Source organism: Thunnus maccoyii, chromosome 6 (assembly GCF_910596095.1).
Source record: "Thunnus maccoyii chromosome 6, fThuMac1.1, whole genome shotgun sequence".
NCBI lineage: Eukaryota > Metazoa > Chordata > Actinopteri > Scombriformes > Scombridae > Thunnus > Thunnus maccoyii.
The window spans coordinates 28,577,149-28,603,588 of record NC_056538.1 but is presented as its reverse complement, the minus strand read 5'-3'; the positions used below and the strand labels follow the sequence as shown (position 1 = coordinate 28,603,588).

Genomic DNA, 26,440 nt, shown 5'->3' with positions numbered 1-26,440 from the left:
AAACACAAACATGAATACACATGCAACCGATACACTTTGGACTCTCCTTACCTGGTAGAAGGTGTTAATCTCCTTTCCATTGGCTGTAAAAGTCATTAGACCTGTTGCCAGGTCGACCAGGCAGCCAATCACCATGTCCTCCTGGCTGAAGCGGGTCTGCTGAGTGCTGACCAGGTCACCTCCCCACACCATGTAACAGTTACTGTGCTTCATACTGCAAGGAAACAGCAAATGCACTGCTATGTTAAAAACTAATCTCAGTTTAACACATTTTTCTGTTTTTTTAGTTTTTGCTCATTGAGTTAGCTTTGTGCCATCGCAGATTTATTTTCCTGTAGGTGTGTCGAGCATATAAATGTAGAAAAGAAGGAGACCAAGTATTAAACCTTGGGGGACACCACCAGATCAAGTTCCTTATTTCTTCACTACTACTGTTACTTAGTTTGATAGTCAGGAGTAGGCAGCTTTAAGAGACAGGTTAGGGACAAAGTACAGTTTAAAACACTGATATTCTATTAATGTAAGTAATGTAAGTAAGATTTTTTCTCCTCTTCTTCAAAAACTGAGATGCCACTGAAGCCCAGTGTGTCAATAAAATGGCCAACCTAAAACACACTACTTACAATTTAAATCAATATATAATAAATATATTGATTAGACATTTAGAACAACTTGGCATGACTTAAGTACCACTTATACATGTAGGAAAGACTAACCTGTCGTGTACGTTGCCTCTGTCATCTCCCACAGTAACAGTGACACTGCGCACTTTGGAGAGGTCAAAGTTTGGATCATACTGGTGGTAGTCTGGAGTGACCCAGCCAACCCACACAAAAGAGGGCTCCTGCCCAGCAAAGATCCTCACAGAATAGTAATACTGGAAATAGAGAAAGGAAATAAGACAGAAAATAACACTAATACAAGGAAGAAGACAACTATGAGCAGTAATATTGATTATCTATAGATATTATATTAACTTAAGTAATATGATGCAAACCAATGTAAATCATTCCAGCCTGATCCATGGATAATGTTAAACTTACAGTGGTGGTATTTAGGATGATCTCAGGGTCATCTCTGTCATCCGGGACCACATCTTCCACCAAACGTGGCACCGTTGGAGGGGCAGGAGGAGGGGCAAGAGGTGTCATGGCAGCCTTCCTGGCCTTGGAGAAGAATCTGTGTGCATAGAGGATAACCTATTTTTGCATTTTTGCATTATTCTATTTAAAAAACTAAACACTTGCAACTCTTTCGCAATTCCACTGGCTATAAATCACTGATATGTGAATGTTGAAGAACTTAACTGAACAGAAATCATATAATTCTGTCAATCAAATGCCATGTAACACACACATATTTACAAAACCAAAGGAAAGGAAAACAAAAGGATAAAATAGGAAATGTGTGTTGTTGAGATGAGTCTAGCTGTTGCTGGAGGGAAGACTCATGCAATGCTGTTCAGGAGACAGTTTGCATTTCACTATCACGTTTAAATTGTCAATCATCACTGTCAGAAAACTGAGAAACTCTGCAGGGTCTCAATCACTGAGGATGGGTGCTTTTCTTTGACCCATGTTTTGATTTATTCTGAGAAGATGGATGTAGTCTGCTCCTGCAACACTAATGACATAACCTGCCAAACTTACCCTCTTTTCTTTCCCTTTTCTGACATAGTGTCCTTCTCATTTTCCAGAGAGACCTCCTTAGGTACTGATGACTCCTTCTTTTCTTCGTCCTGCTCCTTACGGCTGGCAGACTTCTTCAGAACCTCAAACTCTGAGTCGGGCTCCACCACCATCACCTCCTCCTCGGGTATGGTGAGGACACCGGTGAGTGGCGTGGTGCCTGCCGGGACCTTGAAAATCTCATGGAACTGGACTGGCATGCTGAGTCTGAGGAACATCATATCTGTATTGGCGTTCTGTGACCCAAAGGTCTTATGGGTCAGCTTCAGACAGGGGGCGCTGTCCACCGTCCCATCCACACGGGACACCTGGGAGAGAGCAGATTTAAAGATAAATAAATTATCTCGTTTTCTAGCTAGCTTCATTAAACATTAGAAGTGTCACTGAATAGTTACCTCAACATGATGGTGATCAGCGGGTACAGGCACAAACTGGGGCAAACTTTTACTGAACCACATGGTAATGTCTCGCTTCATATTGATGGCAAAGGGTTCAAATCCTTCCTGCAGGCCGCAGATAGCAAAGTAGCGCAGACTGCTGACATTTTGACCAAGATTAATCCTTCCAATCTGAGACAGGCCCAGGGCACACACTGGGATAAAACCTGAGGGATAAAACACAGTAAATTAATTAGTAAAAAATATTTTCTAATTTCTGTTCAGGAGCAGTTGTCCTGCTTTTTTATATAGATTGTTAAGTAAGGGTATATGCCAAACAGGATTTTTGTCCAGAGATACCTCTTTTTTGTTACTTCTACCAATTCTGATCAAATAAGATAAAAGGAACATGTAACTCTTACCTTCCCCAATTTCAATGTCTTTGAAAGCCATCTCTGAGCCTGAGTCGCTGATCAACATTTCTCCATTGAGTGTGAACATGATGTTCATCTCAGTCAGGTCAATCATACAACCAACTACATCACCAGACTGCCACTGGCGACCGAAAGGATCATTGCCAATATGCCATCTTTGAGCCTGAAAAGGGTTATACATGAATAAATTATCTATAAAGTACAACTTCAAATTTCCATTCAAAAAATAAAAATAAAGACATCAATGTCAAGCTGTAGGACATTCTAGGAATCTTTTCTGACTTTCGGAATAAATGTTGACTTTTTCCTAGTTATCTAAAAAACTAAACTAAAGCATGATATCACTGAAATTTGGTTTATTTTCAAGCCCTTCGTGCAATTTTGCCTTTCAAAGTGTCCTCAAAAACTGTTTTTTATTAGTTTTAAAAGTGGAGAAAAGAGCAGATTTGCTGGATTGAATTCCCATCTAATCTGTTCATATTAAAAAAAACAGTTTTGAAAAGAAGATTACACAGTTTATTGCCTATCTAAACCTTTATAAGCACTTGATTTACCTTCCAACTTTACTGAATTGGTCTTGGAGTCACTCTGATTCAACTAAGGTGACCCTGAAAATGTGGACTGACCTTATTGCCATTAAAGACGTAGGCTAGTTCATCTGCTCCCAGTTCGGTATCAGAGCGGACATTAGGACGGGCCCAGCCCACTCTCATCTCCCCCGTGGTCACCGCCTCAAACTCAAAGTACCACTTTCCTTGGGTGACAGCGTATGACTTCTCCGCCCTGAAGATTCGTACCTTGTCACCACGGATGTTCTCAAGGCCATGGCCAGCTGCAGGAAAAGATGACAGATAAGATTAAGGAAGATGAAGGTTAAATTTTGAAATGACATGATGATTCTGCATTCCTTTGATGCATACTGAGGAGATAATATTGACTACTGTAAGGTACGCAGACTTACTGCTCTCCTGATCTGGAGGCTCAATGTTGTAGCCATAGCCAATGAGGGTGCGGACAGCGTTGTTAACACTGTCTCGGTTGGTTTTCTTAGTTCTCTCGTCCAGCAAGTTGTAAGGTACCAGACGAGGGTTTCGCTTATTCAAGATGTCCTGAGAGGGGTAACAGAATACAGTTTGATACAATATTCAAAGGAAAAATATCCAAAAGGTAACTGTTTGTAACGCTTATTTACAAAGAAAAAACTTAACCTCAGTTGAATTATACCTGCATAAATGGACATAGAATATCCATGTTTCTCCTGTCTAAATAATCCCACAAAGTTAAATTTGTGTCTGAATCACCAGTAGTTTGGACCAATCAGCGTCCTATGAGGATTCTCTCATGATCTTGCGAATCCAGCTGCCTCGCAAGGTAAGACGGTGATAGACAGACGGTTCATCCAATCATCTGTCAAGCATTTTTTGAAAGTGCCTTCCCTTTTCCAAACAGTTTCCAAGGACGACATCTCAAATGATTCTGTGTAACAAACCGCCTGGTGTGTCAGGGTAGAGGAGTAAAGGTTACCTGCACAATACTGTAGGTCCATCCTTGCCGTACCCGGTCCCTTGCCCAAACGTTATGCCCATTTTCTGCCAGTTTTTCCACAAGCTGGTTCTGGTTGGGTGTCAGTCTGACATGGTTGAGGTCAAGGGGGGCAGGCTTGTATCCATTGGTCATCACATAGCTAGAGAAGAGACAAATCCATATTCAGATATACATAAGAGAGAATGTAGAAAGATAGTTTATACTTCCAAATAAATATTTGTCACCATACGTCTTGGGCAGCTTGATCTTCTTGAGATTCTCTTCCGCTTTCTCGTCACCCATACCGACGTGGCAACCCAGCGCCAGGAGAGTCCTGCAGGATGACAAGGAGGCAGGCATCATCAGCAGTATCCATGACATAAAATTCCTCCTCTGACCCTCACATCTCTCAAACTGAAACCTCTTCAGGACCTCAATCACAAACTCACTTGAGAGTCTCTCCAGACATCTGCAGGTTATAGTTCCTCTCTGGTTCAGGGAGACTCTGGAAGTCCACCAAGCAGGGATGAAGTTTTTTGTTGTCATCTCTGAACTGTGGAGGATGATGATTGTAAGGTTAAACACTAGCAAAAAATGAAAATCACTAAAACTGTCTTTTTGTTCAGTAAAACATTACTTAATACTTTGTGTGTTTTAATGGACACTATGCTCCAGTTACACTACATACACGATATTCACTGGATTTCCGTGATCAAGGTTAATTTTAGCCTATAAAGGGGCAAAAGTTTAGGGGTGTTAAGCTCCAACTAAATCCCTCTATTTTCACCTGAGATATTTGATATAACTGACATTAATCAATGATAAATTTTGGTGAAATTTAAAGTTGAAATACACGACTCACTGCTCAGGTCACCATTACTTCACTATATCCTTATAGTTGTTTGCTTACATCCAGTGAGGCTCAATGTAATTCATTGGAACTTTAAGGAATAGTTTTTTTTTTTGAGAAACAATAACACTAAGTTAAATACTGGGCTCCTATATTATATAATGAATTTCAATCAGTGATTTATTTTTTTGTAAAGTGAATACATAGCGATTTGAAATATTGCTCTCACATTACTCCAGAGATCCAAATCATATAAATCTGAGGCAGTGAAATCAATATTCCTACACATTTGCTTCTGTACTGCAGTGTTAAGTCTATACTCACAGTCCCATATGTCCAGCCCTGCTCAATACGGGTGACAGCCCACAGCTCGTGAATATTCTCCGCCAGCTTCTCTCGAATACGCTCCAAGTGTGGTGGCAACACAATCTATACAGAAAGCAAACAAAAAAAAATAATATAGCACATCATTTTTTGACATAACCAAAGCCTGCTTTTAGGTTCTTTGGCTTTTTCAGAAGGTTTTACCTGAACAGTGTCTACAGGGCAGGGGGTGAACGAGGTGTGGGTGAGGGACATGGTGGGACCCAGCAGGTTGCGCACACCGTCAAAGTCATGCTTGTACTCCTTGATGGGTTCAATGCGCATCCTCTCTCTAGGCAGCAGAGCCTCATAGCATGGGGCATAGCCAGGTGGGGGCATGAACTTGAAGTCTCCATGACGACCACCGAGGAGGAACCGAGCTCTGAGGTGACAGAAACAGAGTCAATCTTTTACCTATTTTACAAATATATCCTTAAATACTGCAAAAGACCTTTATGTCAACAGTACCTTGATATTTATAAGGCTCATAACAAAATTTATTTAATTTCTGCACCAATTCTCTCTGTGTTTCCCTCTCTGCTTGCATCAATAAATTCATTATTGGCCCCATCACTGTAAGGGACCATTACGACCATTACAAGGTTTACTGTGGAGGTTTGGGGAGACTGAGAGATAATCTAAAGGATTTGAAGGAATTTAAATTTTGTTTGAAAAATAGTTTGGGAATTAATTTGCTATTCCTTATGTGTATTCCAACAACGATAGGGCGCAAATAAATCAGCCTCTATGTCCGCATCATTGCATTGAATTATTATTTGCTACATTAATTTGCAGTTTTACCAGTTAAATAAAGAAATTAAGGTGAATCAATAAAATTAATCAGCAGAAAATGAGGGGAAAATTGTGTGAATAAACTTTATTTTTATTTTGAACTTACTTGACTCCAGCAGAGAAACTGATCACAGGGAAAAAGAGGCCGTCCACATTGAAGTTCTCAAACATGCCCTGAACCGGGTGACCATTAATACGGAAGGAGATACTGGGAACGCTCAGATCGAGACAACAGCTGACAACATCATCAGCTGCCAGAGTGTGTGCGTTGGGTGAAGCCACCTGGCGCGGTACGGTACCTGGAGGACGAAGCACGGAGTGAAGAAGTCATAAAAACAGAACATACAGTATCGTAGAAATAAATAAGTTAGGGGGAATCATCTTACCTGACCACAAGTGCAGTCCATCAAAGCCATAGGAGTAGAGATCGTCTCCCACACCGTTGCCTCCCCAACCTTCTCCTCCTCCAGGGTAGGGGCTGTAGCCCTCGGTCATAGCCCAGCCCACACGCAGGTGAGAAGACTGCGCTGTTACAAAGGGTTCCACATAGTCTACCATCATCTCATAGTACCACTTCTTATACTGCGTGGACCCCTCACATGTACCCAGGAAGATGTTGGGCCTTACACTGAGCACAGAAGAGAGAAGAAATCAAGACTAACTTTCACAGACAACAGCTATTCGTCACAGTAACTAATGACTTCCAAAAACATATGTTCCAGATTTTATTACAAGACAACAACCTTGAAATCTAACAGTTTGTACCTTTTGTAGTGTCAAGAAAAACTTAGCAGCAACTTTTCAAGTACCTGGTCGCATAATTTACAATGTTGGTCTGCAGCAAGAGGTCACGACCCGGAAGCAGGTTTTCAGTGATGAGGTTCTGATTGGACCTCACAGCGACACCATTACACACACAAAGAGAGCGCAAGACATCCAAGACCTAAAGGAAGGACAGAGACAGAAGAACAACACTTTCACCTCAATGTTTCAGTGTGGCCAAGCAGACAATTCAAGTCATCGACTGGCTACAACTGCAACTGGAGCTCCAAAATGTTCATGCACAAAGAAGCCAAATCCGATATTAGGATTCTGTAATATTCTAAATCAAATCTCTGCAAAAGTGTCTGGTTAAGTAGACAACCCTACCACCTGAAGCCAAATTTTAATTAGCTGCTGGCTAACATTACATCCCCACCCTCTCTCTGGCTAAGATAAAAAACAAACCTTGTGGTTCCTTCCATGCTTGTCCAGGAGAGAGATGATGGATTTAATGTGATTCTCCTGGATGATGTTTAGAACCTCAGGACTTTCAATTAGCACACAGTACAGCACCTCAAGAATACCTAAACGTAGAGGAATATAATGAATTCTTAGCATGTTTTAAAATAGTTACTGCATTCATACAAGAAAGTAAGTAATTTTATATATATATAAAGTCTGAATATTATTCAAAATAAATAAAATGATGTAAAAAACAACTGCATAAAATCAAAACAGTCTACAGACAATCAGAAATTTGTGCCTGAATATATAGAATAGACAGAGCCAATCCTTAAAGCAATTAGATATTTCTAAAGATCAACTCTAATTCATGGGTAGTGAATGTATTAGTGAATAACTGAGGCACATCTGATACCTGAGGAGGCCTCCAGACGGTCCAGCTTGCTGACCAGCCAGTCCAGGTTGTCACAGAACAAAGCGCAATTTGAGCGATTCCCTCTGATCAAAGAAGCTTTTCAGTGGAGAAACACAAAGAGACAGAAATAATGTTACTTTATTCAATACAGACGGCATTTAATTTGCATTTTATTTAGTTAATAGTGATTATTCTACCCAGCAGTTCATAAAGGAGGTTGACAATCTCCTTCCAGGACTCTGCAGCTTCCTCCCCGGCAAATTCAGAGAAGTGGGCAGCAGTGTTGTACACATTCAGGCGGTCGATGCACTCCAGCACAATGGTGATCATTCCCTGAGAAAGAAAACAGAAACAAGGAGGACCAGAAAGGTCATTATTATGTTGTTTTTGTTTTTTTTTTGTTAGTATTGGTGGCAGTATTTTGGTTTGGTTTTGTTACAAATTATTGTTGTTATTATTAGTGTGGCTCAGCTCTCACACTACTGTTATCTTCGCTCTTTATTTTTGCTTTTACTTTGCTGTTTTTGGCATTTATCTCCTTCTGCAGCGTTTGTCTTAGAAATGTTTAAACGTCAAAACATGCGTCTTCTTGAGGAGATGCATGCTAATACTTTTCTTTTGTCTAACAAATTCCAGTGATTTTATATAATGTTTTAAAATATTAAAAATATATAATGACAGTCTATGGGAGGAATGATCCACCTCAGTTTAAAAGTTGACAATCTCAATAACTACATGCACTAAAGTAAAGTATTTATACTTAACGGACAGGTGTCCCATGTGGAAATGCTTAACATATTAAAACATGGGACCAATAGCACCACTATGTGGTCAGTTATTACATGTTTTACGTTTTGGCTAATAACTCAGGATGCCGATTCGACTGATACAGGCCACGACAATTTACACCTGGAAAAATATTTACGCCATTTTCGATTTTTTCATGAACACATTTTTTGCCTCTGTTGGCACATATTTCACCTAATCTTCACCAAACTAGCTACAATATTTAGATGACCCCATGCACTTAACGGGTCATAACTCCTAACTACAATTTAACACAAAATATTATAACATGATATTTCTACAATTGTGCTGTCTTTAATAAAATACTTGTTAAAAAAAAATTCGGATGAGAATGTGCGCGACATATTCAAGCATGGCACCAACAGCCCCACCTTGTGGCCATTAGTGAAACACCACCATACTACAGTACTTATTTACTGCCATATCTCTTAAATGTAATATTCCATGGCAACCAAATTCAGCAAAGTTGTACAGATGGGAATGCTGAATAAGTTTGTAGCAATTGATAATTTCACCTGCAGGTGGTGCTACAAGATCTCTGCAGCACCCAAATGAACAAAAGTGCAGTTCAGCTTCCAATTCTGCCAGTTTTACATTTCAGCTTCTTGGTTTTTTCAGCAGTGCAGTGCAGTTTTCAACTTTTTCAAGCAAAATTAATTTCAGATTTCTGCATTTTCAGCAATGCTTCGGGATTTATTTCAGCTGTCAGCATTCACACGCATTTTCCGCATTTCTAGTTAGATAATATTTCTCTGCGGTCTACGTTCAATGCAGCATTCACCCTAGAGGAAGTTTGAGCTTTAATTCAGGCAATTGCTAATGAAAAATCACCTGACAATGATGGGTTTCCCATTGAGTTTTATAAAAGTTTTTGGCCTGTAATATGTCCAACCTTAATGCCGGTACTTAATGATATTTTGACAGGCACAATACCAGATTCATGGAAGCTGGCCTGTCTGAGGGTCGCTTTGCCATCACTCAGAAATGCCTGCATTTCCATGGCTGGGGCATTCGCAAGCACCCGTTGCCTTCAAGGGCAATCACACTTTTGTCCTCCTCGCTTTATCTACTTCTTCTTATTCCACATTTCGTACATTTTTCTGGACCTTTTCAACTGCTGCTAGAAAAACCATTAAAATGTCAAACTGTGCAGCTCATTTAGCAGATGTGTGCTATTACTTTTCTGTTTTCTAGCATATTCCAGCGATTTCATATTAATTTTTAAACATCAAAATTCATAATAGCAGTCTATGGGAGGAATGATCCAACCAAGTTGGAACTTTTGTCACTTTGAAACTCAACTGCTCGGACGTCCCTTATCCTACAGACCCCATTCAAACTTTAAAACGTTCGCAAAACTTTGAATTTTCAGTTGTGTTGTGTATTCTGTGTTGTGATATCTTTTGTATTTTTGTCAATTAAGTAATTTTTATGCAATTAAAAGTCTTAATATGAAAATCTGATCGTGCCTACTGTTTGCTGTGTCACATGTTAGCTCATTGCAAAGCATTGCTGTCTTACAAACATGAGGTTGTTTATTTGATCCCACCTGCAGGCAACGTTAGTCTCGGTAGAACTGCAATACTATTCTGCTTCCAGCAATGCAACACAATCAGTTTAAGATTTCAGCCATCATACTCAATTTCTTCTGAAATTGCACTTTCTACTTAGTATTAATACCTCACATTGTGGCGACAACCACATATTAATACAAACAAATTACGTGGTCTCACCTTTCATCTGGGAACAAAAAGTTGATCCCCACTAAGTTAACCTTTTTTTTAATTGTTAAGACTCAGTTAAAGTTTACGTAAATGTCACGTTTACATGTAGGTTAGGGTAACCTGTGGTTATGGTTATGGCAAACCTCCAGAGACTAAATGTAAGTTACCGTGTCTTCACAAATGATAAAAATAAGTATATGTGTATAAAAAGATGAAGATACCCCGTGCACAGCAGTGTCTCTCTCCTGGGTACCGGCTGATGCAGGGCAAATTACAGAAAGTCAAAAAATATTCCAGCCCACACCGAGATACTAGAATAGACACTGTCGAGCAAATCTGATGAAGCAACGAAATGCATAGGTCGCTCCTTTTGTTTTTTAATGTAATCCGCCAATAAAATAGTGTCTGTCCTAGTATCCTGGTGTGTGCTGGAATACTTTTTCGACTTTAAGTATATGTGTATGTTTTGTATGTGTGTGACGTTACAGTAATTAAAAAAAGAAATGAGTTAACAAAACTGCTGGAAGGCATAAAAGTCCTCAATGCTGTCAAAGCACAAGTTTCCCTTTGCATAACATATTTATTTTAGTTATAGGAACTTAATAGAAATGGTGAGTCTGAAGGTGTGTGATGTTGTGCAGGCAGCATGCAGATCACCTCCTCTTGGAAGAGGTTCTGCCGGTTGCGGAGGGAGCGGAGCTTGGTCTGCTTCTCCTCGTGCTCCAGTTCCTCCTCGGGAGGACGAAAGTAGAAGATGAGATCCTGAAGAGAGAGGATGACCCCCTCCAGAGGAAGTGACACAGGACCTGGTGACTTGCTCTTCCCACTCAGAGAGTCCAAACCCCTGAAACAACACACAAAAAAATCAATTCCATAAACAAATTACAATGCATATTGAAAATGACAGGCTTTCTAGCTCTAGCTAAAGAGGTTTTTCTACTCATCCCCCCACAGTTGTTTTTATATTTTGTGTATTTATATACTTACTTGATGAACTGCCTGAAGAGGCCCATAGTGCTGTAAATCATACGAGCAGCCTGAGACTCTTCAGTCTGGGAGCGCGACACAGTTAGAGCGTCATCCATATGACCCTCCTGATGCAGAATGACCTGGAGACATGGACAACAATATTATTGCAGATTACATTCCCCAGTTCTCTCTGTCCTTCTCCCATGATGCCTGTTTCTGATGGCTTTATCATGTAATAGCTTTACAAGTACATTTATCTTTATTTAGCCATTTCTACTTTTGCCATATCCAATTTCCAAAGCATCAGATGTTATCTTGAGTAAGAATATCCACTCACACTAATACAAATTCATTTCCAGATTCAGAGAAATGCTCCACTCCAGCAGCGGAGGACGGTCACCACTTCAACACCCCGCTCTTTTTACTCCCGGACAGCATAGTCCGCGCTCAGAGACAGAGCTGAGCAGCCATTTGTTTACTGACAGTTTATTCATATTAAATGTGTGCTGCGTATCCAAGCACGCCCTGTGAAAATACTTTTCTCTGACTCGCTATACAGCGCTGATCTCATGTCATGCAATCACAGAGCCCTGAAGCCCTGCCCCACTGCTGCAAGGCTGAGTGGCTCTCTGTTTGCTTGTTTATTCAAAGTTTATTAATATTCAGTGAGCGTGTCCAAATTGCACCAAATTCGACTCTGTACATCCTTTGGTCCCCTGAAATACAGCTGCCAAGTGTTAAGTAGATTGGATGAACAGTTCTCGAGATATGCAAAAGACATACATACAGACAGACAGACAGACAGAGAGCCTTTGCTTTATAGTTAGATTATTTTGATCCCCAGAGAAGATCCTTACCTTCCTCTTCATCATTCCCAGACGAGCAGCTTTGGCATCTAGTGCGGCATATGTGAGCCACAGGCCTGTGGACACATGCTGGACGAAGCACATGGACTCTCCATACTTTATCTCTGGAATGCCCATCCCCTCAACGTCACGCTTATGAGCCACATCCACCTTCTCCTACTCAGGAGAACCAGGAGGAAAGAAGAAGTGGGAGAAGATAACAAAGAGGTGAATGAGAGAAGAAGTCATAGCATAATAACAGATAGACAAAAACCAAAGGACAGAGTCTAGAGAAACTCAAAATGTTGATTTCTGGGGTCTACTGGCTCAGACAAATACCGCATAACATCCATGGCTTGATTCTGTGGGCCTATGTTGCATGTCATACTGTCTCTACTCCTGTTCCTGTCTCTCTGCTCTGTCAAAAAGTCGAAAATGATGAAAAAATAATCTTGAAAAAAAGTTTGTTAAATTAATTCTGACCTTTGACACGCGGAAGCAGAAAGCAGACAGTTTGGTGTTGGCCCTCTCTGGGTCAACCACCAACAGACCCTTCTCCTCATCCAGACACAGGTACCGGCCTGTGGTGATGTGGCGAATGCGGAAAGACTGCCCCCACTTAAGGTGGCTACCGCTCCAACTGCAGAACAAAAGAAAAAAACATATTATTAGAGTCTTTTAATGGGGGAAATATTCTTGTCATCACACAGGATTTCTACATCTTAGATTTATCACTATTTACTATGACTGAAGGGGACAATCACCTGATTCTCAGCGGCTCTAGCCTCCACAGGGATCGAGCCTGACTGCACACAGCACCGCCTTCATAGTGAGCCATCCTGTAAGAGAGTCAGGGCAGACACACATATGGTCATATGGTATCAGGATAAGAGGGCATTATGCTCAAAATAGCTCTGTTTCCTTTTCTTTTTACCTGCGCTTTTCCTCTCCTTCCTCTGGTGTAGAGATGGCCAGACACTCGTCCATATGGCCGTGGAACAGCCTGAGAACGTGACCTCCTGTCAGAAACCCTGAGAAGAGGAACACACGCTACAGTAAGTGTGCATGCTGTGTGGACATGTGTGTAAATTTGAGTCTGTGCGTAAATTTCTATTTATGTATATGTTAAGGGTACACCTCCTGATTTCTGATAGCGCCCAATATCTCAACTCCCAAATCTTCTCTGTGCTCACAGTTGATATTTTCTAAAATAAACTTAAATGTGTAGATCATTTACATATATCAATGTGTACTTGTGCATGTGAGTGTGTGTATGAACTGTTTGCTGAATGGTCTCTCTAAAGCAAGTTTTGTACCCTCAGCTAGTTCACATCCTGAACTAATTGGGTTCATATTCCACAGAGTCTGCATGAAGGAGGCATCCACCATCAGATCTCCACTGGCATATGACAGGTGCTGAGGACGAAGGATAAGAAAAAGAGGGGAAAAGGGTTAGTTTAGCACAGCATATACATAAATCCTCCATCATGTAACATTAAAGTGGATGGAGTTTGAGGGGTCTTACCAGGTATCTCTCAGAGGACACGCTGACAAGGATGAGGTCATCACCCACTCTGACCTTTTCACCTTCTGACCTTTGCTTAGAGGCTGGATGAATGGTCCACCAACATGCCTCACCTGCAAGTAGAAGAATAACAAATAACTACCTAAATGTCTTTAAACTATTTGGATAACACAAAAGCAGAGCAGCAAATTTCCCCATGCAATTAAATTTAGTACAATTTGTAACTTAGAATTAACTTACATCTGTTATGTTCACTTGAAGTATCATTAAGAAAAACACAAAACCAGTTCACTTACAACATCTCGCTTCCTCAGAGTAATATAATAACAGTGTTTATATTTATCAGCTAAACTACAAAGTGACAGTAAATAAACTGCAATAGATAGAATAAATATGCACTGCTGACTCCAGTAATGACAAAACGAAAGTTAAAAACCACAGACCCACAAAAAAAAAAAAAGTAACAATACCACTAAAGAAAAATGAGTTCCAGATGAAGTTCAGATAAATGCAGGCTTAGGAAAGAGTGCTCTGTCGTATTGTGAAAAATGATTTCCAAGTTTGGTTTTACCAGTGGAATCTTCTTGTAAGCCCACGTCGAAGGCCAGCTTGTCTGTGAGTGACCGAGATGTCGTCAAACAGCTCAGGTACTAGGGAGAAGGTTTTGATTCAGGACATGACCAGAACTTTGCCAAAGTGCAGGTAAAAAAAGACTTTAAACTACAGTAAATGAAGTATGAGTAGTAATATGAAATAGCCAGTCTTACCATGCTTGAGTGGTTGTGTCTCAGAAGGATGGCATGACCGTACAGTAAGGTACGATGGCCTCCACCTTGGGACGACTGGAAGGAAAGAAGATAGAGAAATATTCAACAATTCAGCCTCGAACAACTGACAATAAACTTCAAATAAACCTTGATCAGACAGGGAGGAAAACAAGGCTATATTTTAGCAGAGGCCAGAGCTCAGAAGAACACATTATTTAGAGTTCAAATAACTGTGTAATGACTGGATCACAACATACAATTATCAACTTCCGCTGATACTATTTTGTTTGTTGAGACGGTACTTTATAAATGTGTGTTATATGTGGCATTTCTTGTTAAAGCTGCATATGACGTGAAAGCACAGGTTGTTCACTGCCTCCTTTGGGGAGCAATAAAACTGTGGTTGTACGCTATTCTCATTTTATCTTAGTAAGAGATCAAATAAAGATTAGAATGACATGATGAATATATCATTTAGGCAGTGAAGTGAAGGTAAACAATTGTGGCAATTTACAAGCTGTCTGTGTTTTGAAGGTTTAGCATTGTATTAAAACACATTCCTGCAAAGAATAAAGAATTACAATACAGCAGAAGTCACAAACATTATTATTATTACCCAATAATGATTAACAGTCCCACAACACTGAACAATGACTTTTCCCCAAAACACACAAAACATTTTGGGACTGATAACAACAAGAACCACATAAAATACAAATAACAAAGCAGTGTAGAGGTACTGCTCAAACTAAGACAATATTATGCGATGAATCATAATCTTTAGAAAGGATATTACAATGATGTGACTGACAGAGTTTGACATAACGCAAAACAAACTTTCAATCCAGTCACCATGAATAACAATCGTCCACAAAGGCAAACACGACATTAAACCATCCTAACTTCTCTCAACATTCAGCGAGGATGACAACAAAAAAGCGCAATTACTGCAGCAGTGAAAGGTAGATAAGTTAACAACTATTTATCCCAACCAACAGGAATATAACGCTAAGCCTTTATATAGGGTTAAGCACCCATAATCCACTGGGATGAGTAAGGGGTACGTATGTTAAGTGGTAGCACTACACCATTAACCCCGGTCCACATTAGCGCTAAACTCAGTTAGGACAGGTGGTGTTGGTGTGTGTCTTTTCCCAAGTGTGTGTATGTGTGTTTGTGTACATTAAGAGGGAGATGGGCCTGTCCAGAGCTCTGGGGGTGTCCCGTTTCTTTATCTACCGCTGACAGAGGTGGGGGCGACTCTCCGCTGGGCTGCATGCCATGCTATTCTCATCCTCCCGCTCACCATTAGAAAGGCCTTCCTCATCCACATCTACCGGCTCCTGTGAGGCCAGAATCTTCCCAAACTAGCCATGATAATGCAACTAATAAAATGCTGCAAATATAGAGCTGCTCTTCAAGCTGGAGCTAAATTTATATTAGCCTCAGCGTGATAGGAATTCTTTCATCTGTCTCTCAAACAAAGCTGAAATATGATACTGGGGTTTCCCGTCCATATTCTATTCTATGCTACTGTACATCCTACCCCTGATCACGTTTTGATGGCTATAGCTGTTGCCTATGACTAAGACTCATGGGAGGATATTTCTTGGTTTTTACAACAATTGTCTGTTAGACTGGTACACAAAGTTAGCTCAGAGTATGGACAAAAACTGCATTACTGTGTTTCAGCTGTTCAAGCATCCGCTATTGAAAGATATGTTGAGAACTGAAAGCTAGTGGAACAGAAGTTAGCTTAGAAGTGAGTTCAGCTTTCCACATCCTGGGAATGTATTGTCACTGATCACCAAAACACTACCTTATTGATCTGGTTACTGTAACAAATCCATCTTAGAAGACTAATTATTAACTACAAATACAAATATGTTTTTAGTTTGTGGTTTCCCACATTTCCCAGAATGCCTTTTGACCACCCCAGAAGAAAGGCATCAAATATTTGCTCTCAACTATAAATGGCAACAGTTATAATAATAATTTAATAAATTATAACATAATAAGAGCAACAGGGTTTCTTAGAAAAGTGAGAGTTACACTTAAAACACAATTAGTCTTGTGCCTGCATTATACTCGGGTTATTTGAGGGTGCTGTTGGTAAATTAGTGAGTTGATTATTATCTTAAACCTCTGACATGGATTTCTCACTTGATGATTGCTAGATGCAAAATTTTTAGCCTGTAAAAGCTTTCTTGTTGATTCAGAGGAACTAACATCTAAATCTAGGTTTCTTTACATGCTCTGTATAAAAAAGGGAACAGAAATTAGCTTGACATGATCAAGAACTAACAAAAAACAATGTGCTGAAACATAAGGAACAACATCAAGCAACATAAGGTAATGAGATAAAGTGCTGGTGATATTTCTGCATGAAATGCAAATGATTGATGCATTGTGACACCTTGTTAGATATGGTAATGTAAGTAACAGATACATGTGTAACTATTCGAGAAAAGTGCATGTATGAACTGCACATTACAGCCTTTACACCAGCTTTCATACTGCATGTTCAGACAATTTTGGTCAAATTAATCTTATATTTCAATAAAGCTTCATTTCATTTGATCTTACCACTAACTATCAGCTCGTAGATGATGAGCAGCTCAGCATATCTGAGATATCAGACTTGTTTACTCGGTCCCATAAGTTACTGTGGCTAAAAATTAGTGACAAGCGTATAAAGTAATCGCCACCTCAGGGTGAGAGCTAAACGGATATGGATCGAGATGTGAGAATGATACAGCACAATTTCATTCAATAGGACATCCAGTGGGAAACAGGACAGGAACGCGGACAGTTGCCACGTTAGTTGGGACACACGTTACAGGAAATAAGACATGTTAACAGACATACCCATTTGTCCAAATCGACTGCCTGCTAGGCAGAGAGCAAGAAGGGGAGGGGAGGGGGTGTCAGATAACAAGTTAAAATAAAATCATAATAAAAATAAATGTAAAGAATAAGTCCATCGATGGTGCTCACATAGACTGGAGGATCATAATGTACAGTATGGTGAACTTCAAAGCCAAACAGCCATATTTACATGAATGTTTAAATTTGTGAATCATATGTAAAAAAAAAAAAAAAAAGTCCCACCAAAGAAAAAAACAGAAAAACACATGACAACCACATGAAACCTGAAATAAAATCCAAATAAATTAAGAGATATTTTACGACATGGTCTAACACAAGACTGGTGATTAATATTTTTGGTGCTGTGACTGGTTAACATCAATACTGTTCAATCATAAACACAGGCACATATTTTTTTAACTATAATCAGTTGAGACACACATTAAACCTTTATTTATCATCTGTAAGGCAAAATCTTCAATTATATCTACAAATGTAATTACGTTATATGTAATAAAGAGGGGATAGTTCATTACTGCATTGCAAATATGAGTAAGCAGTGTCTGATAGAAGAAAAATTATCTTCAAGGAACACTGTGACATTTTCGGAGATAAGCTTGGTTGCCCTATTGCGCACAGTCAGATAAGAAGATCAAAAGCAAATGTATCCCTGTCACCAAAACAGAGAAAGGTCCAGGAACTGTTTAGCATAAACTGGATGCAGAAGAAAACAACAAGCCTTTGAAACAATATGTCTTCAAATAACTCCAAAACTGTCTTATTTACATGTTAAATCTTTTTAGGCTTCAAGCTAGTCAAAGGGTTTTTTGCTCCACATCTGCCAACCTTACAATGAGGACAGTACTTCTGCAATGCAGCTGTTGTTGTCAGTCATAGCTTCAAAGTGTAAGCTAGGTGTGTTAAATGTTATTTAACACAAGATACAGCATGTAGAAAAAAGGACAGTTTTCGGAATTGTTGGAAGGCAAACAGTTTCTCCATGTTTCCAGTTTTTGTGCTAAGCTAGGCTAAACACCTCTGTAACATACTGGACACAGATTAAATTGCTGTTAATTTTCTTATGTAACTCTGAATAAGACACCAAACATCTGTTGCAGTGTTCATTTCAGTAAAAAGTATTGAGGAATTGTGAACAATAGGAAAATGTAAGTCAAATCTGTCTACATGTGACAGGGGATGGTAGTGGTAGATTACATTGTAAAGACAAAAGAACAGATATATTTCTAATCAGTCAAAAAGGAAAGAGGAAATCGCTCCGCCAAAGTCTGTGTCTACACTATTTGCCGTTCACATTCCACTGAAGCACCTACGCAATCTTTCACTTCCTCTCTAAAAAAAAACATTAAGTCTGCATTCACAGTACACATATTTCTCTCTCTATGACCCATTTCTTTATGTCTGTTTCTGACTCCTACCTCGGTCATCTCCACTGTGTTGGCCAGCATCTCCTGCAGAGCGCGGACCGACAGGGACTGCTCCAGAATAAAGGTGCATATGGCCAAGTCCGGGGGCACATTCTGCAATCACACATACACAGGACTGTAGTAGAGATAGACAGCTAGGTAGACAGATATCTTTGTTAATCCCCAGAGGGCAAAAAAATAGTTTGCTTGCCCATGCATGGGTCAAAAGTCATGTTGATTAAAATAAGGTTACAGAGGAAGGTTATCAGCATCTTACCTGGGCATTGGACGTGGTTTCGAGGAAGCAGAGACGGTTCCCGAAGCCCTCACAGGACAGACAAAGCTTAATCTGCTGCTCTTTCAGGATGGAGGCAGTGCACTGCAGAACGACCTGGTCATCCTATACACCCAATACAAAAAACAAGCAGTTAGGGACACATTTATTCACTGCCCATTCACTTTTTGGGACATGTTGCTTTATGCTCCTGCTACTAATTTGGGTTTTTGACCACACACTTATTTCTCTTACATCAATTTTTTTCTGCTGCTTGTCCCTGCTCTGCCTGCTTTTTCACATTTTTAGTACACATTGTTTTTATATGTTTTAAAGCACTTTTTGAACAAAACTGGGTTGACATGACATTTAGTGTCGGCATTGTCTACAATACTGACCTTTTATTGACTATATGTTTCATAACGAGTGTAAAAAAAGGAAAACTTGCCTACAGCACATTTTAAAAAAGGAACTTACTGTACAGTACACTGTAACTAAAAATATGGTATTGATGTGCAACCAAGAGACTATCTGACCTAAAGAACAATAAGTAAAAAAAGTGATTTTGTATGTTTTATCCCTCTTACTGCAAATCATTAATATTTCCATTGTTGCTGGCTGTTTTGCAAATCATGCAGTTTTAGCTGTTGTAGATATTTGAATCAAACAGCAGCAGCATTACAGCAATAACATATAAACAATTTGTGGTTAAGGAGGAAAAACTGTCAAAAAAAACAAATGGCCAGTTGAGAATGCATCAAACAGTTCCTCTCAGTAAGGGGCGGCACAATACATAAACACAACTTAATTTCACAAGCAGAATCCTAACAGACAGTAATTTGTTGCTCCTCGTCAATGCCAGGACCCTCCGGAGAGTGGTGTAAATACAGCGATAAACACCCCCACCCCTGTGAAACCCACACCTGACACTTGGCATTCTCAGCTGTTCCTTCCACTCCGTCATTATGCAAGTAGATCCATCACTTCAAGGACCAGCGTGTAGGATTTAATGGCATCTAGCGGTGAGGCTGCAGACTGCAACCAACTGAATAATCCTCCCCTTCCAAGCGTGTAGGAAAATCTACGATTGCTATGAAAAATGCGAATGGCCCTCTCTCTTTGATTTGTTCATTCTGGGCTACTGTAGAAAACATGGTGGCCTCCGTGGAAGAGGACCCACTCCCTATGTAGATATAAAGGGATCATTTTAAGCTAACAAAAACACAACAATTCTTAATTTCATCGGATTGTACACAAATTAAAACATACCAAGTCTTTGCGCTAGATGTCACAAAATCTTACACACTGGTCCGTTAACCTGACTAATATTTCTCTCTCTCTCATTTCTGGACAGATTCCTGACTTCTCTCTCCTCTCATCTAACAACTAATGAATCATGTCTTCATGTTCTTGACCCACTAGCTGTCTTTCCCTCGCACCGCCGATGTGTCATGACTTAGTGTTTTGGATAATAGGCATGCACTTTAAAGCGAGGCCGGGGGGCAGCACACAGCAGTTTGCATGTCTGTGTTTATGGCACAGAGTAGGAGAATGGAAAGTGATGCCTATCAGTGACCTCATAACACATCCTCCTCTCTTATACCCAGAGGCCTCTAGTGTTTCTTTGGCTGAAGACTGTCCCCTCTTCCTTTGGCTGGGCTATCATTTATCTCCCCTCAGCCTAGAAATGTCTCCTCTGTCCTGTCCTCGCGTTCCCTGCTTTGCACTCCGGAAAGTGGAGCAACGTGCCCTCTCTCCTTCACTGCAGACGTGAGCAACACCACTCGATACACAACTCAAGCGTTACTAAAACTGTACATGGAACATACAAACATGCCTTTTAGCAAAATAAGTCAAGTTCTCAATAATGTTCCCAACTCCTTCACACAACAACACTCACACCCCTTCAAAGCTGAGGTTCAGAGCGATAACTACTCTACATGCACTACAATGACATGAATCTTTGTTTTTCAGGACTGAATATAGATTAACACACTTCTGAAACCAGACTTCACCGCAGAGAAGTCACACGGTCACAGCTGAACTGGGCTGAGCAGGAGTAACATTGGCTGAACTGGCCATGTTTTGAGGACAGTGCATACAGACTCAGACTGCAGTCCCCATTAAGGTTACGGGACTGAGCCTGCGGGTGTCTAAAAGCAGACTGAAGTAACCAAGTGACTCATTGCTCCGGGACAAGATGTGTGATCAGATGACCACTGTAGACGATCTATGCTCCAAACGTTATACAGCAGTCCTACCCTGTGGCTTCCATCTATTTTACAGCCATAGTCTCACATGGCAGAGTCGTTACTCTGCTTCGATCACTCTGCAGTCAACATCAAAAAGGCAGAGAGGACCTACAGGAAGACTGTGAGAGCTCAAGGCTTCAGGTCTCAAAGTTGCAGAGAATATTTTATCTTATATCTGTAAAGCACTTTATAAACATATTCTTGAAATACTATATAAATAAGGACTACTATTATTTTAGAAATATATATCATTTGGATTTTGATGAACTGCAGAACATATAGCAAATTTACATGGTAAGTAACTATGGAAACTTTTATGGGAAGCCATGACTATAGTGAAATTGGATATTTTATGTCTCTAATTATTGCACAAGTAAGGAGGACCCACTTTTTTCATCCTACAAATTCACTTAGCCTGACAAGTATGATATTAAGCACGTGACAGAACCAGGACAGAAAAGCTCTGGTTACCTGCCAAACTGGCTGACTGATGGTGCAGACCATTGACTGTATATAAATATGGACGACGTGTCTCCACTTCCTACCACTGTGCAAAAGTGAAGCCAAAATATCTCCTTTCTAGGAGCTGCCATCTTGTTTGTGTGACATCATTCGGAGCCATAGTCTACGCAGTAGCGGTCCCTGGGACACGCCACCTCAAAAATCCCGCAGCCTGATGGAGGTTTAAGAGCGGCTGTCACAGCTGTGAATCATGACGTCACATCCCCTTTTATATCGTCAAATAACTAATTAAAAACAAGCTTATCAGAAAAATGAGCACTTGGAAAAACATCAGTGTGATAAGAACTACCTAAAATGACAAAAAAACATCTTTGGGAAAAATTTATTTGACGTGTACTTTGGCTCATGTCCCATCCGTCAACATGGAGGGAGCGGGATTTATGACCTATACTGCAGCCAGCCACCAGGGGGCGATCAAGATGTTTTGGCTTCACTTTTGACGAGCTGTCATGACGTCGATATTTATATAGAGTCAATGGTGCAGACAAACATATAAGCCTCACCACATTTACCAGCACTAGTGTTATGTTACACTGTCACAGTTTCATTTAGCAGACGCTTTTATCCAAAGCAACGTACATCTGAGAGTTAATATAACACAAGCCAGGAGAGAACAACACAGGTAAGTGACATAAAGCTAAGTTCAAGTCCGATAGGATGTAGATGCCAACAGGCGGTGCACAGAGGCAATGCATAGAGGTGGAATTTCTTCTTCTTTTTTTTTTTCAGTCCATCAGGTGCAGAGGTGTTTGCAAAAGTTGTTGATGGTCATCAATCATGACACCCAAGCTTCGGGCAGACTTCGTGGGCATGAGTTGGGTCGATTCGAGTTGAATTGGCTAGGATGACACAGAGCTAAGTCTTAGAGAGGTTAAGCTGAAGGTGGCATTCTTTCATCTACACCAAGATATCGGCAAGGCATGACGAGATCCGTGCCAGGACTGCAAGGTCTTCCAGCGGGAACGAAAGGAAGAGCTGGGTATCGTCAGCATAGCAATGGCATGAGAAACCATGGGAGTGGATGATGATGATGGTGATGATGTTGATGTTATTCCACCCTGAAGAGTACTCTGTCAAGTACATCAGCAGCTATAGAGCTTTGTCCTTCCAAGAGTCACACTGTGAGAATCACTTCCAATTTGACCACGTGAAAAGCTGACTTGGAGACCACACAAACCCTCCGGCTTAACTCACCGTTTTATTAATAGAGGAAGGCGTTCAGGATTTGAAGGATGCATCTGACACCTTATTGTAAACCAACCTCAACTCCTGATTATTTGTTAATCTCACATGACCATATTCAACGGAGCCAAGACATATACTGAGTGAAAGTCAGAATGTGCTTGTTATCACCAATCTGACCCATTGAACTTGTACTTTGCAACGGGCGAATATTTGTTCATATAACACATTCAATGCCCCATCAACAGGGTAGGTGTAGGGTTACAGCCAAACCACGTTTGGACTTGGCGGCTGAAGAATCTGGACTATGTGGAAGTTCGGGGTCAGAAGGAGAGGTAGAGACAATTGGATGTAAACTGACAGACAGTTACACAAACACACTAGTGTGCGCAAATAGAGGTGTGTAATGCGGCATAGATTTACAACCAGAGGCACAGACAGTGCCTGAAAGCAGACACCTTTGTATATTCTCTAGGGCCGTCTGATAGTGCGCTTGCAGACAGAGGGTAGCCAGGGTTCCCCAGACAAGCAGGCATGCTGCCCACCCTAAACAGGAAGCAAAACAGATGCAAAATGGTGAGATACTATATCCACTCCCTCAGATCCTCCCGTGCTCTCCTAAAATTATCTGTAGGATAGGCAAGGAGGTGTTAATCTACATCTGTGAACACAGCTTATACAGTTCTTGCTGAGGGCAGAGAGTGTTTTGAATTGTTTGGCTTAATGTGTGTACAGTGACACTTCTGATTATGAGGGATCTTCAAGTTCATGTGGGACAACAGAGCCTTGAATATACAGTAAGTCTACCAGAGACCAGTTTATTTGGTGTTTTGTGGGACATTTTTACACTGTCTTAACTAATGCTGCTATGATGGGAAATGAACACCAGCATCCAGCCAAGTGCTGATATATGTTTAAGTATATTTTTTGGAAGGATTGTCTTCTCCATTAGCCAGTAATCATTGTGTTTGTTGTCTGTTCAAAGCCAAAATTACATTCAAAACTGAGAAACTGGGGCTTATTATCCTTTCGCCACTCTGGCACAGTGTTCAAAAAGTTAATTTCCTGGCTTAACTTTCAACAGTATATTGGTATAATAAACAAACTTTTAAAATGCTGTTTCATGATGTTTTAACAGTTTGACTAAGACTTTTAATCTGTGTTTCAATTCATGCTTTTTAAACATTTTCAACTCAGTCTTGATTTACTGTTTAAGCCTTTCATACCTCACACTAAACCTCCAGTTTGACAAAGTGCCACATCCGTGCCCTCTAAAAACTGTCCTGTAATCAAATCATTCTTATCAAATATATTCATTCTCTCATTCTACTTCTGCCCGATGTCCTGATAAAAGTGTGCTGATTCAGACCCTCCCAAGACATCGATTAAATTCCTGCAGACATAAAAAGAGTGAGGGATAGCACATTGTATACGGTATGTGGGTGGAGGAGAGAACAGTTCAATAAGGCAGAGGGGAGACTGGTGATGGAATACAGGCAGTGGGGGTTTCCCTTTGAAAACTGGGAGAGACCATGCGGGTGCACTATCAGCATCCTCCGTCACAGACTGCAGTCTAAAGGCCCTTGTAGCACTCTAACTCTCCTAAATTATGCACTCTCACTCGTGTTTTCCTCTCTACTTGCCAACATACTGTATCTTTAAGAAAAAAAAAATCTACCAAACGACCTTCCACTTTTCTCTTATTTTTATTCAAATCACTTCTGTCTTGTAAGATCAGCCTCAAAGAAGATTGTAAGGGCACATTTTAAATAAATGAATGTATGTGCAAATATAAAGGTCTTCACACAGTACACACCAGTCCCTCACACCATCTATTACCTGTCACCTCTAAAACAGCCGAACCATCCCCTTAACTCAGTTCCATCTTTCCTTGCAGGTAACAACTGCTGCCGTTTCAGGAGACTTTTACATTTTGCTGTCTTCTCAGTCATTATAAGGTGCAAGGAGAGATTGTTTAGAGAGACCGCAGACTTGCTCTCTGCTTTATTTGTGTTTTCTTTTGTGGAAATTGTTACTGTGCAGCCACAACCAGTAATCCATCCAAGCCAGCACTGAGGTTTCTGTGGTGAATATATATTTTTGGAAGTAGTTACAGACAGCCTCTCTCTCTCTCTCTTTCTCCTACTGCTCTTCTTAACAATGTGTGTATTTCCAAACCTCTGTCAATTAGTCATATAATATTATGATGGTAGTATTTCCCATGTTCCATACATTAAATAATAAGCAATTTGTAATTTGCCTTTTTATCTTGTTATTTTACTGGAGTTAAGGGCCCACAGTGTGATAACCCTACAGCCCATTAAATCTGCTCAAACCTTTATAATGATGCATGACCAACCTTACAAATATGGAAAAATGTTGCCAAGTATCACATACTGAGAAACACATTTTCAGTACAGAAAAGGAGAAGCTTCTTGCCTTCTGCTTTGGCATCAAAACACCACAGACTGAATTAATTCTAATTAGTCAAAATCAGTTCTCTCCGAACACCGTGAAAATGCATTTTTAAGTTTCTATCTTATTATTATTAAGTGTTTATCAAATATTTATCCTGTTTCCACCTTCAGGCTGCTGATTTTTGTAGCTGCAATGCCAGAATGGGACAACAAAACAATTATTATTTTATCTATAAGTATATAAAAGATTAAACACGGGCTGTACGCTCATGAAAACAATCATGAGATGATATTGATGCATTAATGCAGGAGTCGTTTCAGCCCTGTGAGTGTGTCTGAGTGTGACTCTCCTCTGAGTTAATTCAGTATAGATGACTGAGTTTTACACATAACTTATGAAGTACAAAAGTTATAAGTGGCTCGAGACGGAAAAGTTATTATGCTGTGCTGAATCACTGCTGATAAATCTTTCAACCGCACACAGACGAGAACAGCAGCGTTGAGGACATTTAAAGCTTGGTCGTTTTCACATTCTTCTTCCGCTGCTGTCTCTCTGTCTCTCTCTCTTTCTTTCTCTTTATCGTGGTCACTCCCTGTCTGTCACTCCACACTATTAATTTCTATCCGTTCTCCTCGTCCGTAGCCACTCTCTGTACTTTTATTATTTCATTGCTTTCCTCTTTTATCTACCCCTTCTCTCCATTACCTCTACCACTCAGCTCTGGGCCTTTCCCCTTCCACTCCTCCTCTATTTTAGGTGGCTGCACCTGTCACTATCACATTCCCTCCTTCTGCTGACCAGCAGATACTTCGAGGTCTCACTTGAGAGAGAGAGAGAGAGACAGCCAACAGCAACTCTCTTGCACATAGGAACAGTACTGAGCTCAAGAAAACTAGCTGATAGGTCCGACTACTGATGAGCAATAAGCAAAAGTAAAATCAACCAATCACTGCACAAATTAGATTACCAAAGTAGAAAATTAAACGACAGCTCATCACTTAGACTGCTTCCAGTATATTTATGTATGTATCACAGCAGAATACAGATGTTTAGATAACACACTGCAGTAGATTTAAACCATTAGGGATCTGGAAGATATTTGGGAGTTACTGTGTGCATATTAGTGTGTTATGAGTGGCATCCTTAACATTTTAATTTCTTTATCTCTCTCTCTGTTTCTCGTTCTGTCTTTCAGC

The 26,440-nt window shown here is 40.3% G+C and overlaps 1 protein-coding gene across 1 annotated transcript in view; it reads right to left on the bottom strand.

Moving 5' to 3' along the window:
• The window catches only part of ryr1b (ryanodine receptor 1b (skeletal)), a 78,483-nt gene that overhangs the window by 41,852 nt on the left and 10,191 nt on the right, over positions 1–26,440 (bottom strand). The window contains exons 4-34 of the mRNA XM_042413806.1: positions 18,874–18,996; positions 18,609–18,710; positions 14,305–14,379; positions 14,109–14,187; positions 13,538–13,650; positions 13,329–13,428; positions 12,947–13,043; positions 12,777–12,851; positions 12,496–12,652; positions 12,025–12,189; positions 11,186–11,307; positions 10,856–11,042; positions 7,865–8,000; positions 7,668–7,763; positions 7,256–7,374; positions 6,838–6,971; positions 6,415–6,656; positions 6,135–6,327; positions 5,402–5,618; positions 5,198–5,302; positions 4,473–4,576; positions 4,274–4,357; positions 4,024–4,183; positions 3,461–3,608; positions 3,126–3,331; positions 2,488–2,662; positions 2,084–2,292; positions 1,650–1,996; positions 1,044–1,179; positions 717–877; positions 52–214 (exon numbers count right to left, since the gene is read on the bottom strand). Coding sequence (XP_042269740.1) covers positions 52–214; positions 717–877; positions 1,044–1,179; positions 1,650–1,996; positions 2,084–2,292; positions 2,488–2,662; positions 3,126–3,331; positions 3,461–3,608; positions 4,024–4,183; positions 4,274–4,357; positions 4,473–4,576; positions 5,198–5,302; positions 5,402–5,618; positions 6,135–6,327; positions 6,415–6,656; positions 6,838–6,971; positions 7,256–7,374; positions 7,668–7,763; positions 7,865–8,000; positions 10,856–11,042; positions 11,186–11,307; positions 12,025–12,189; positions 12,496–12,652; positions 12,777–12,851; positions 12,947–13,043; positions 13,329–13,428; positions 13,538–13,650; positions 14,109–14,187; positions 14,305–14,379; positions 18,609–18,710; positions 18,874–18,996 — 4,530 coding nt within the window. The remainder of the gene's footprint in view (positions 1–51; positions 215–716; positions 878–1,043; positions 1,180–1,649; positions 1,997–2,083; positions 2,293–2,487; positions 2,663–3,125; positions 3,332–3,460; positions 3,609–4,023; positions 4,184–4,273; positions 4,358–4,472; positions 4,577–5,197; positions 5,303–5,401; positions 5,619–6,134; positions 6,328–6,414; positions 6,657–6,837; positions 6,972–7,255; positions 7,375–7,667; positions 7,764–7,864; positions 8,001–10,855; positions 11,043–11,185; positions 11,308–12,024; positions 12,190–12,495; positions 12,653–12,776; positions 12,852–12,946; positions 13,044–13,328; positions 13,429–13,537; positions 13,651–14,108; positions 14,188–14,304; positions 14,380–18,608; positions 18,711–18,873; positions 18,997–26,440) is intronic.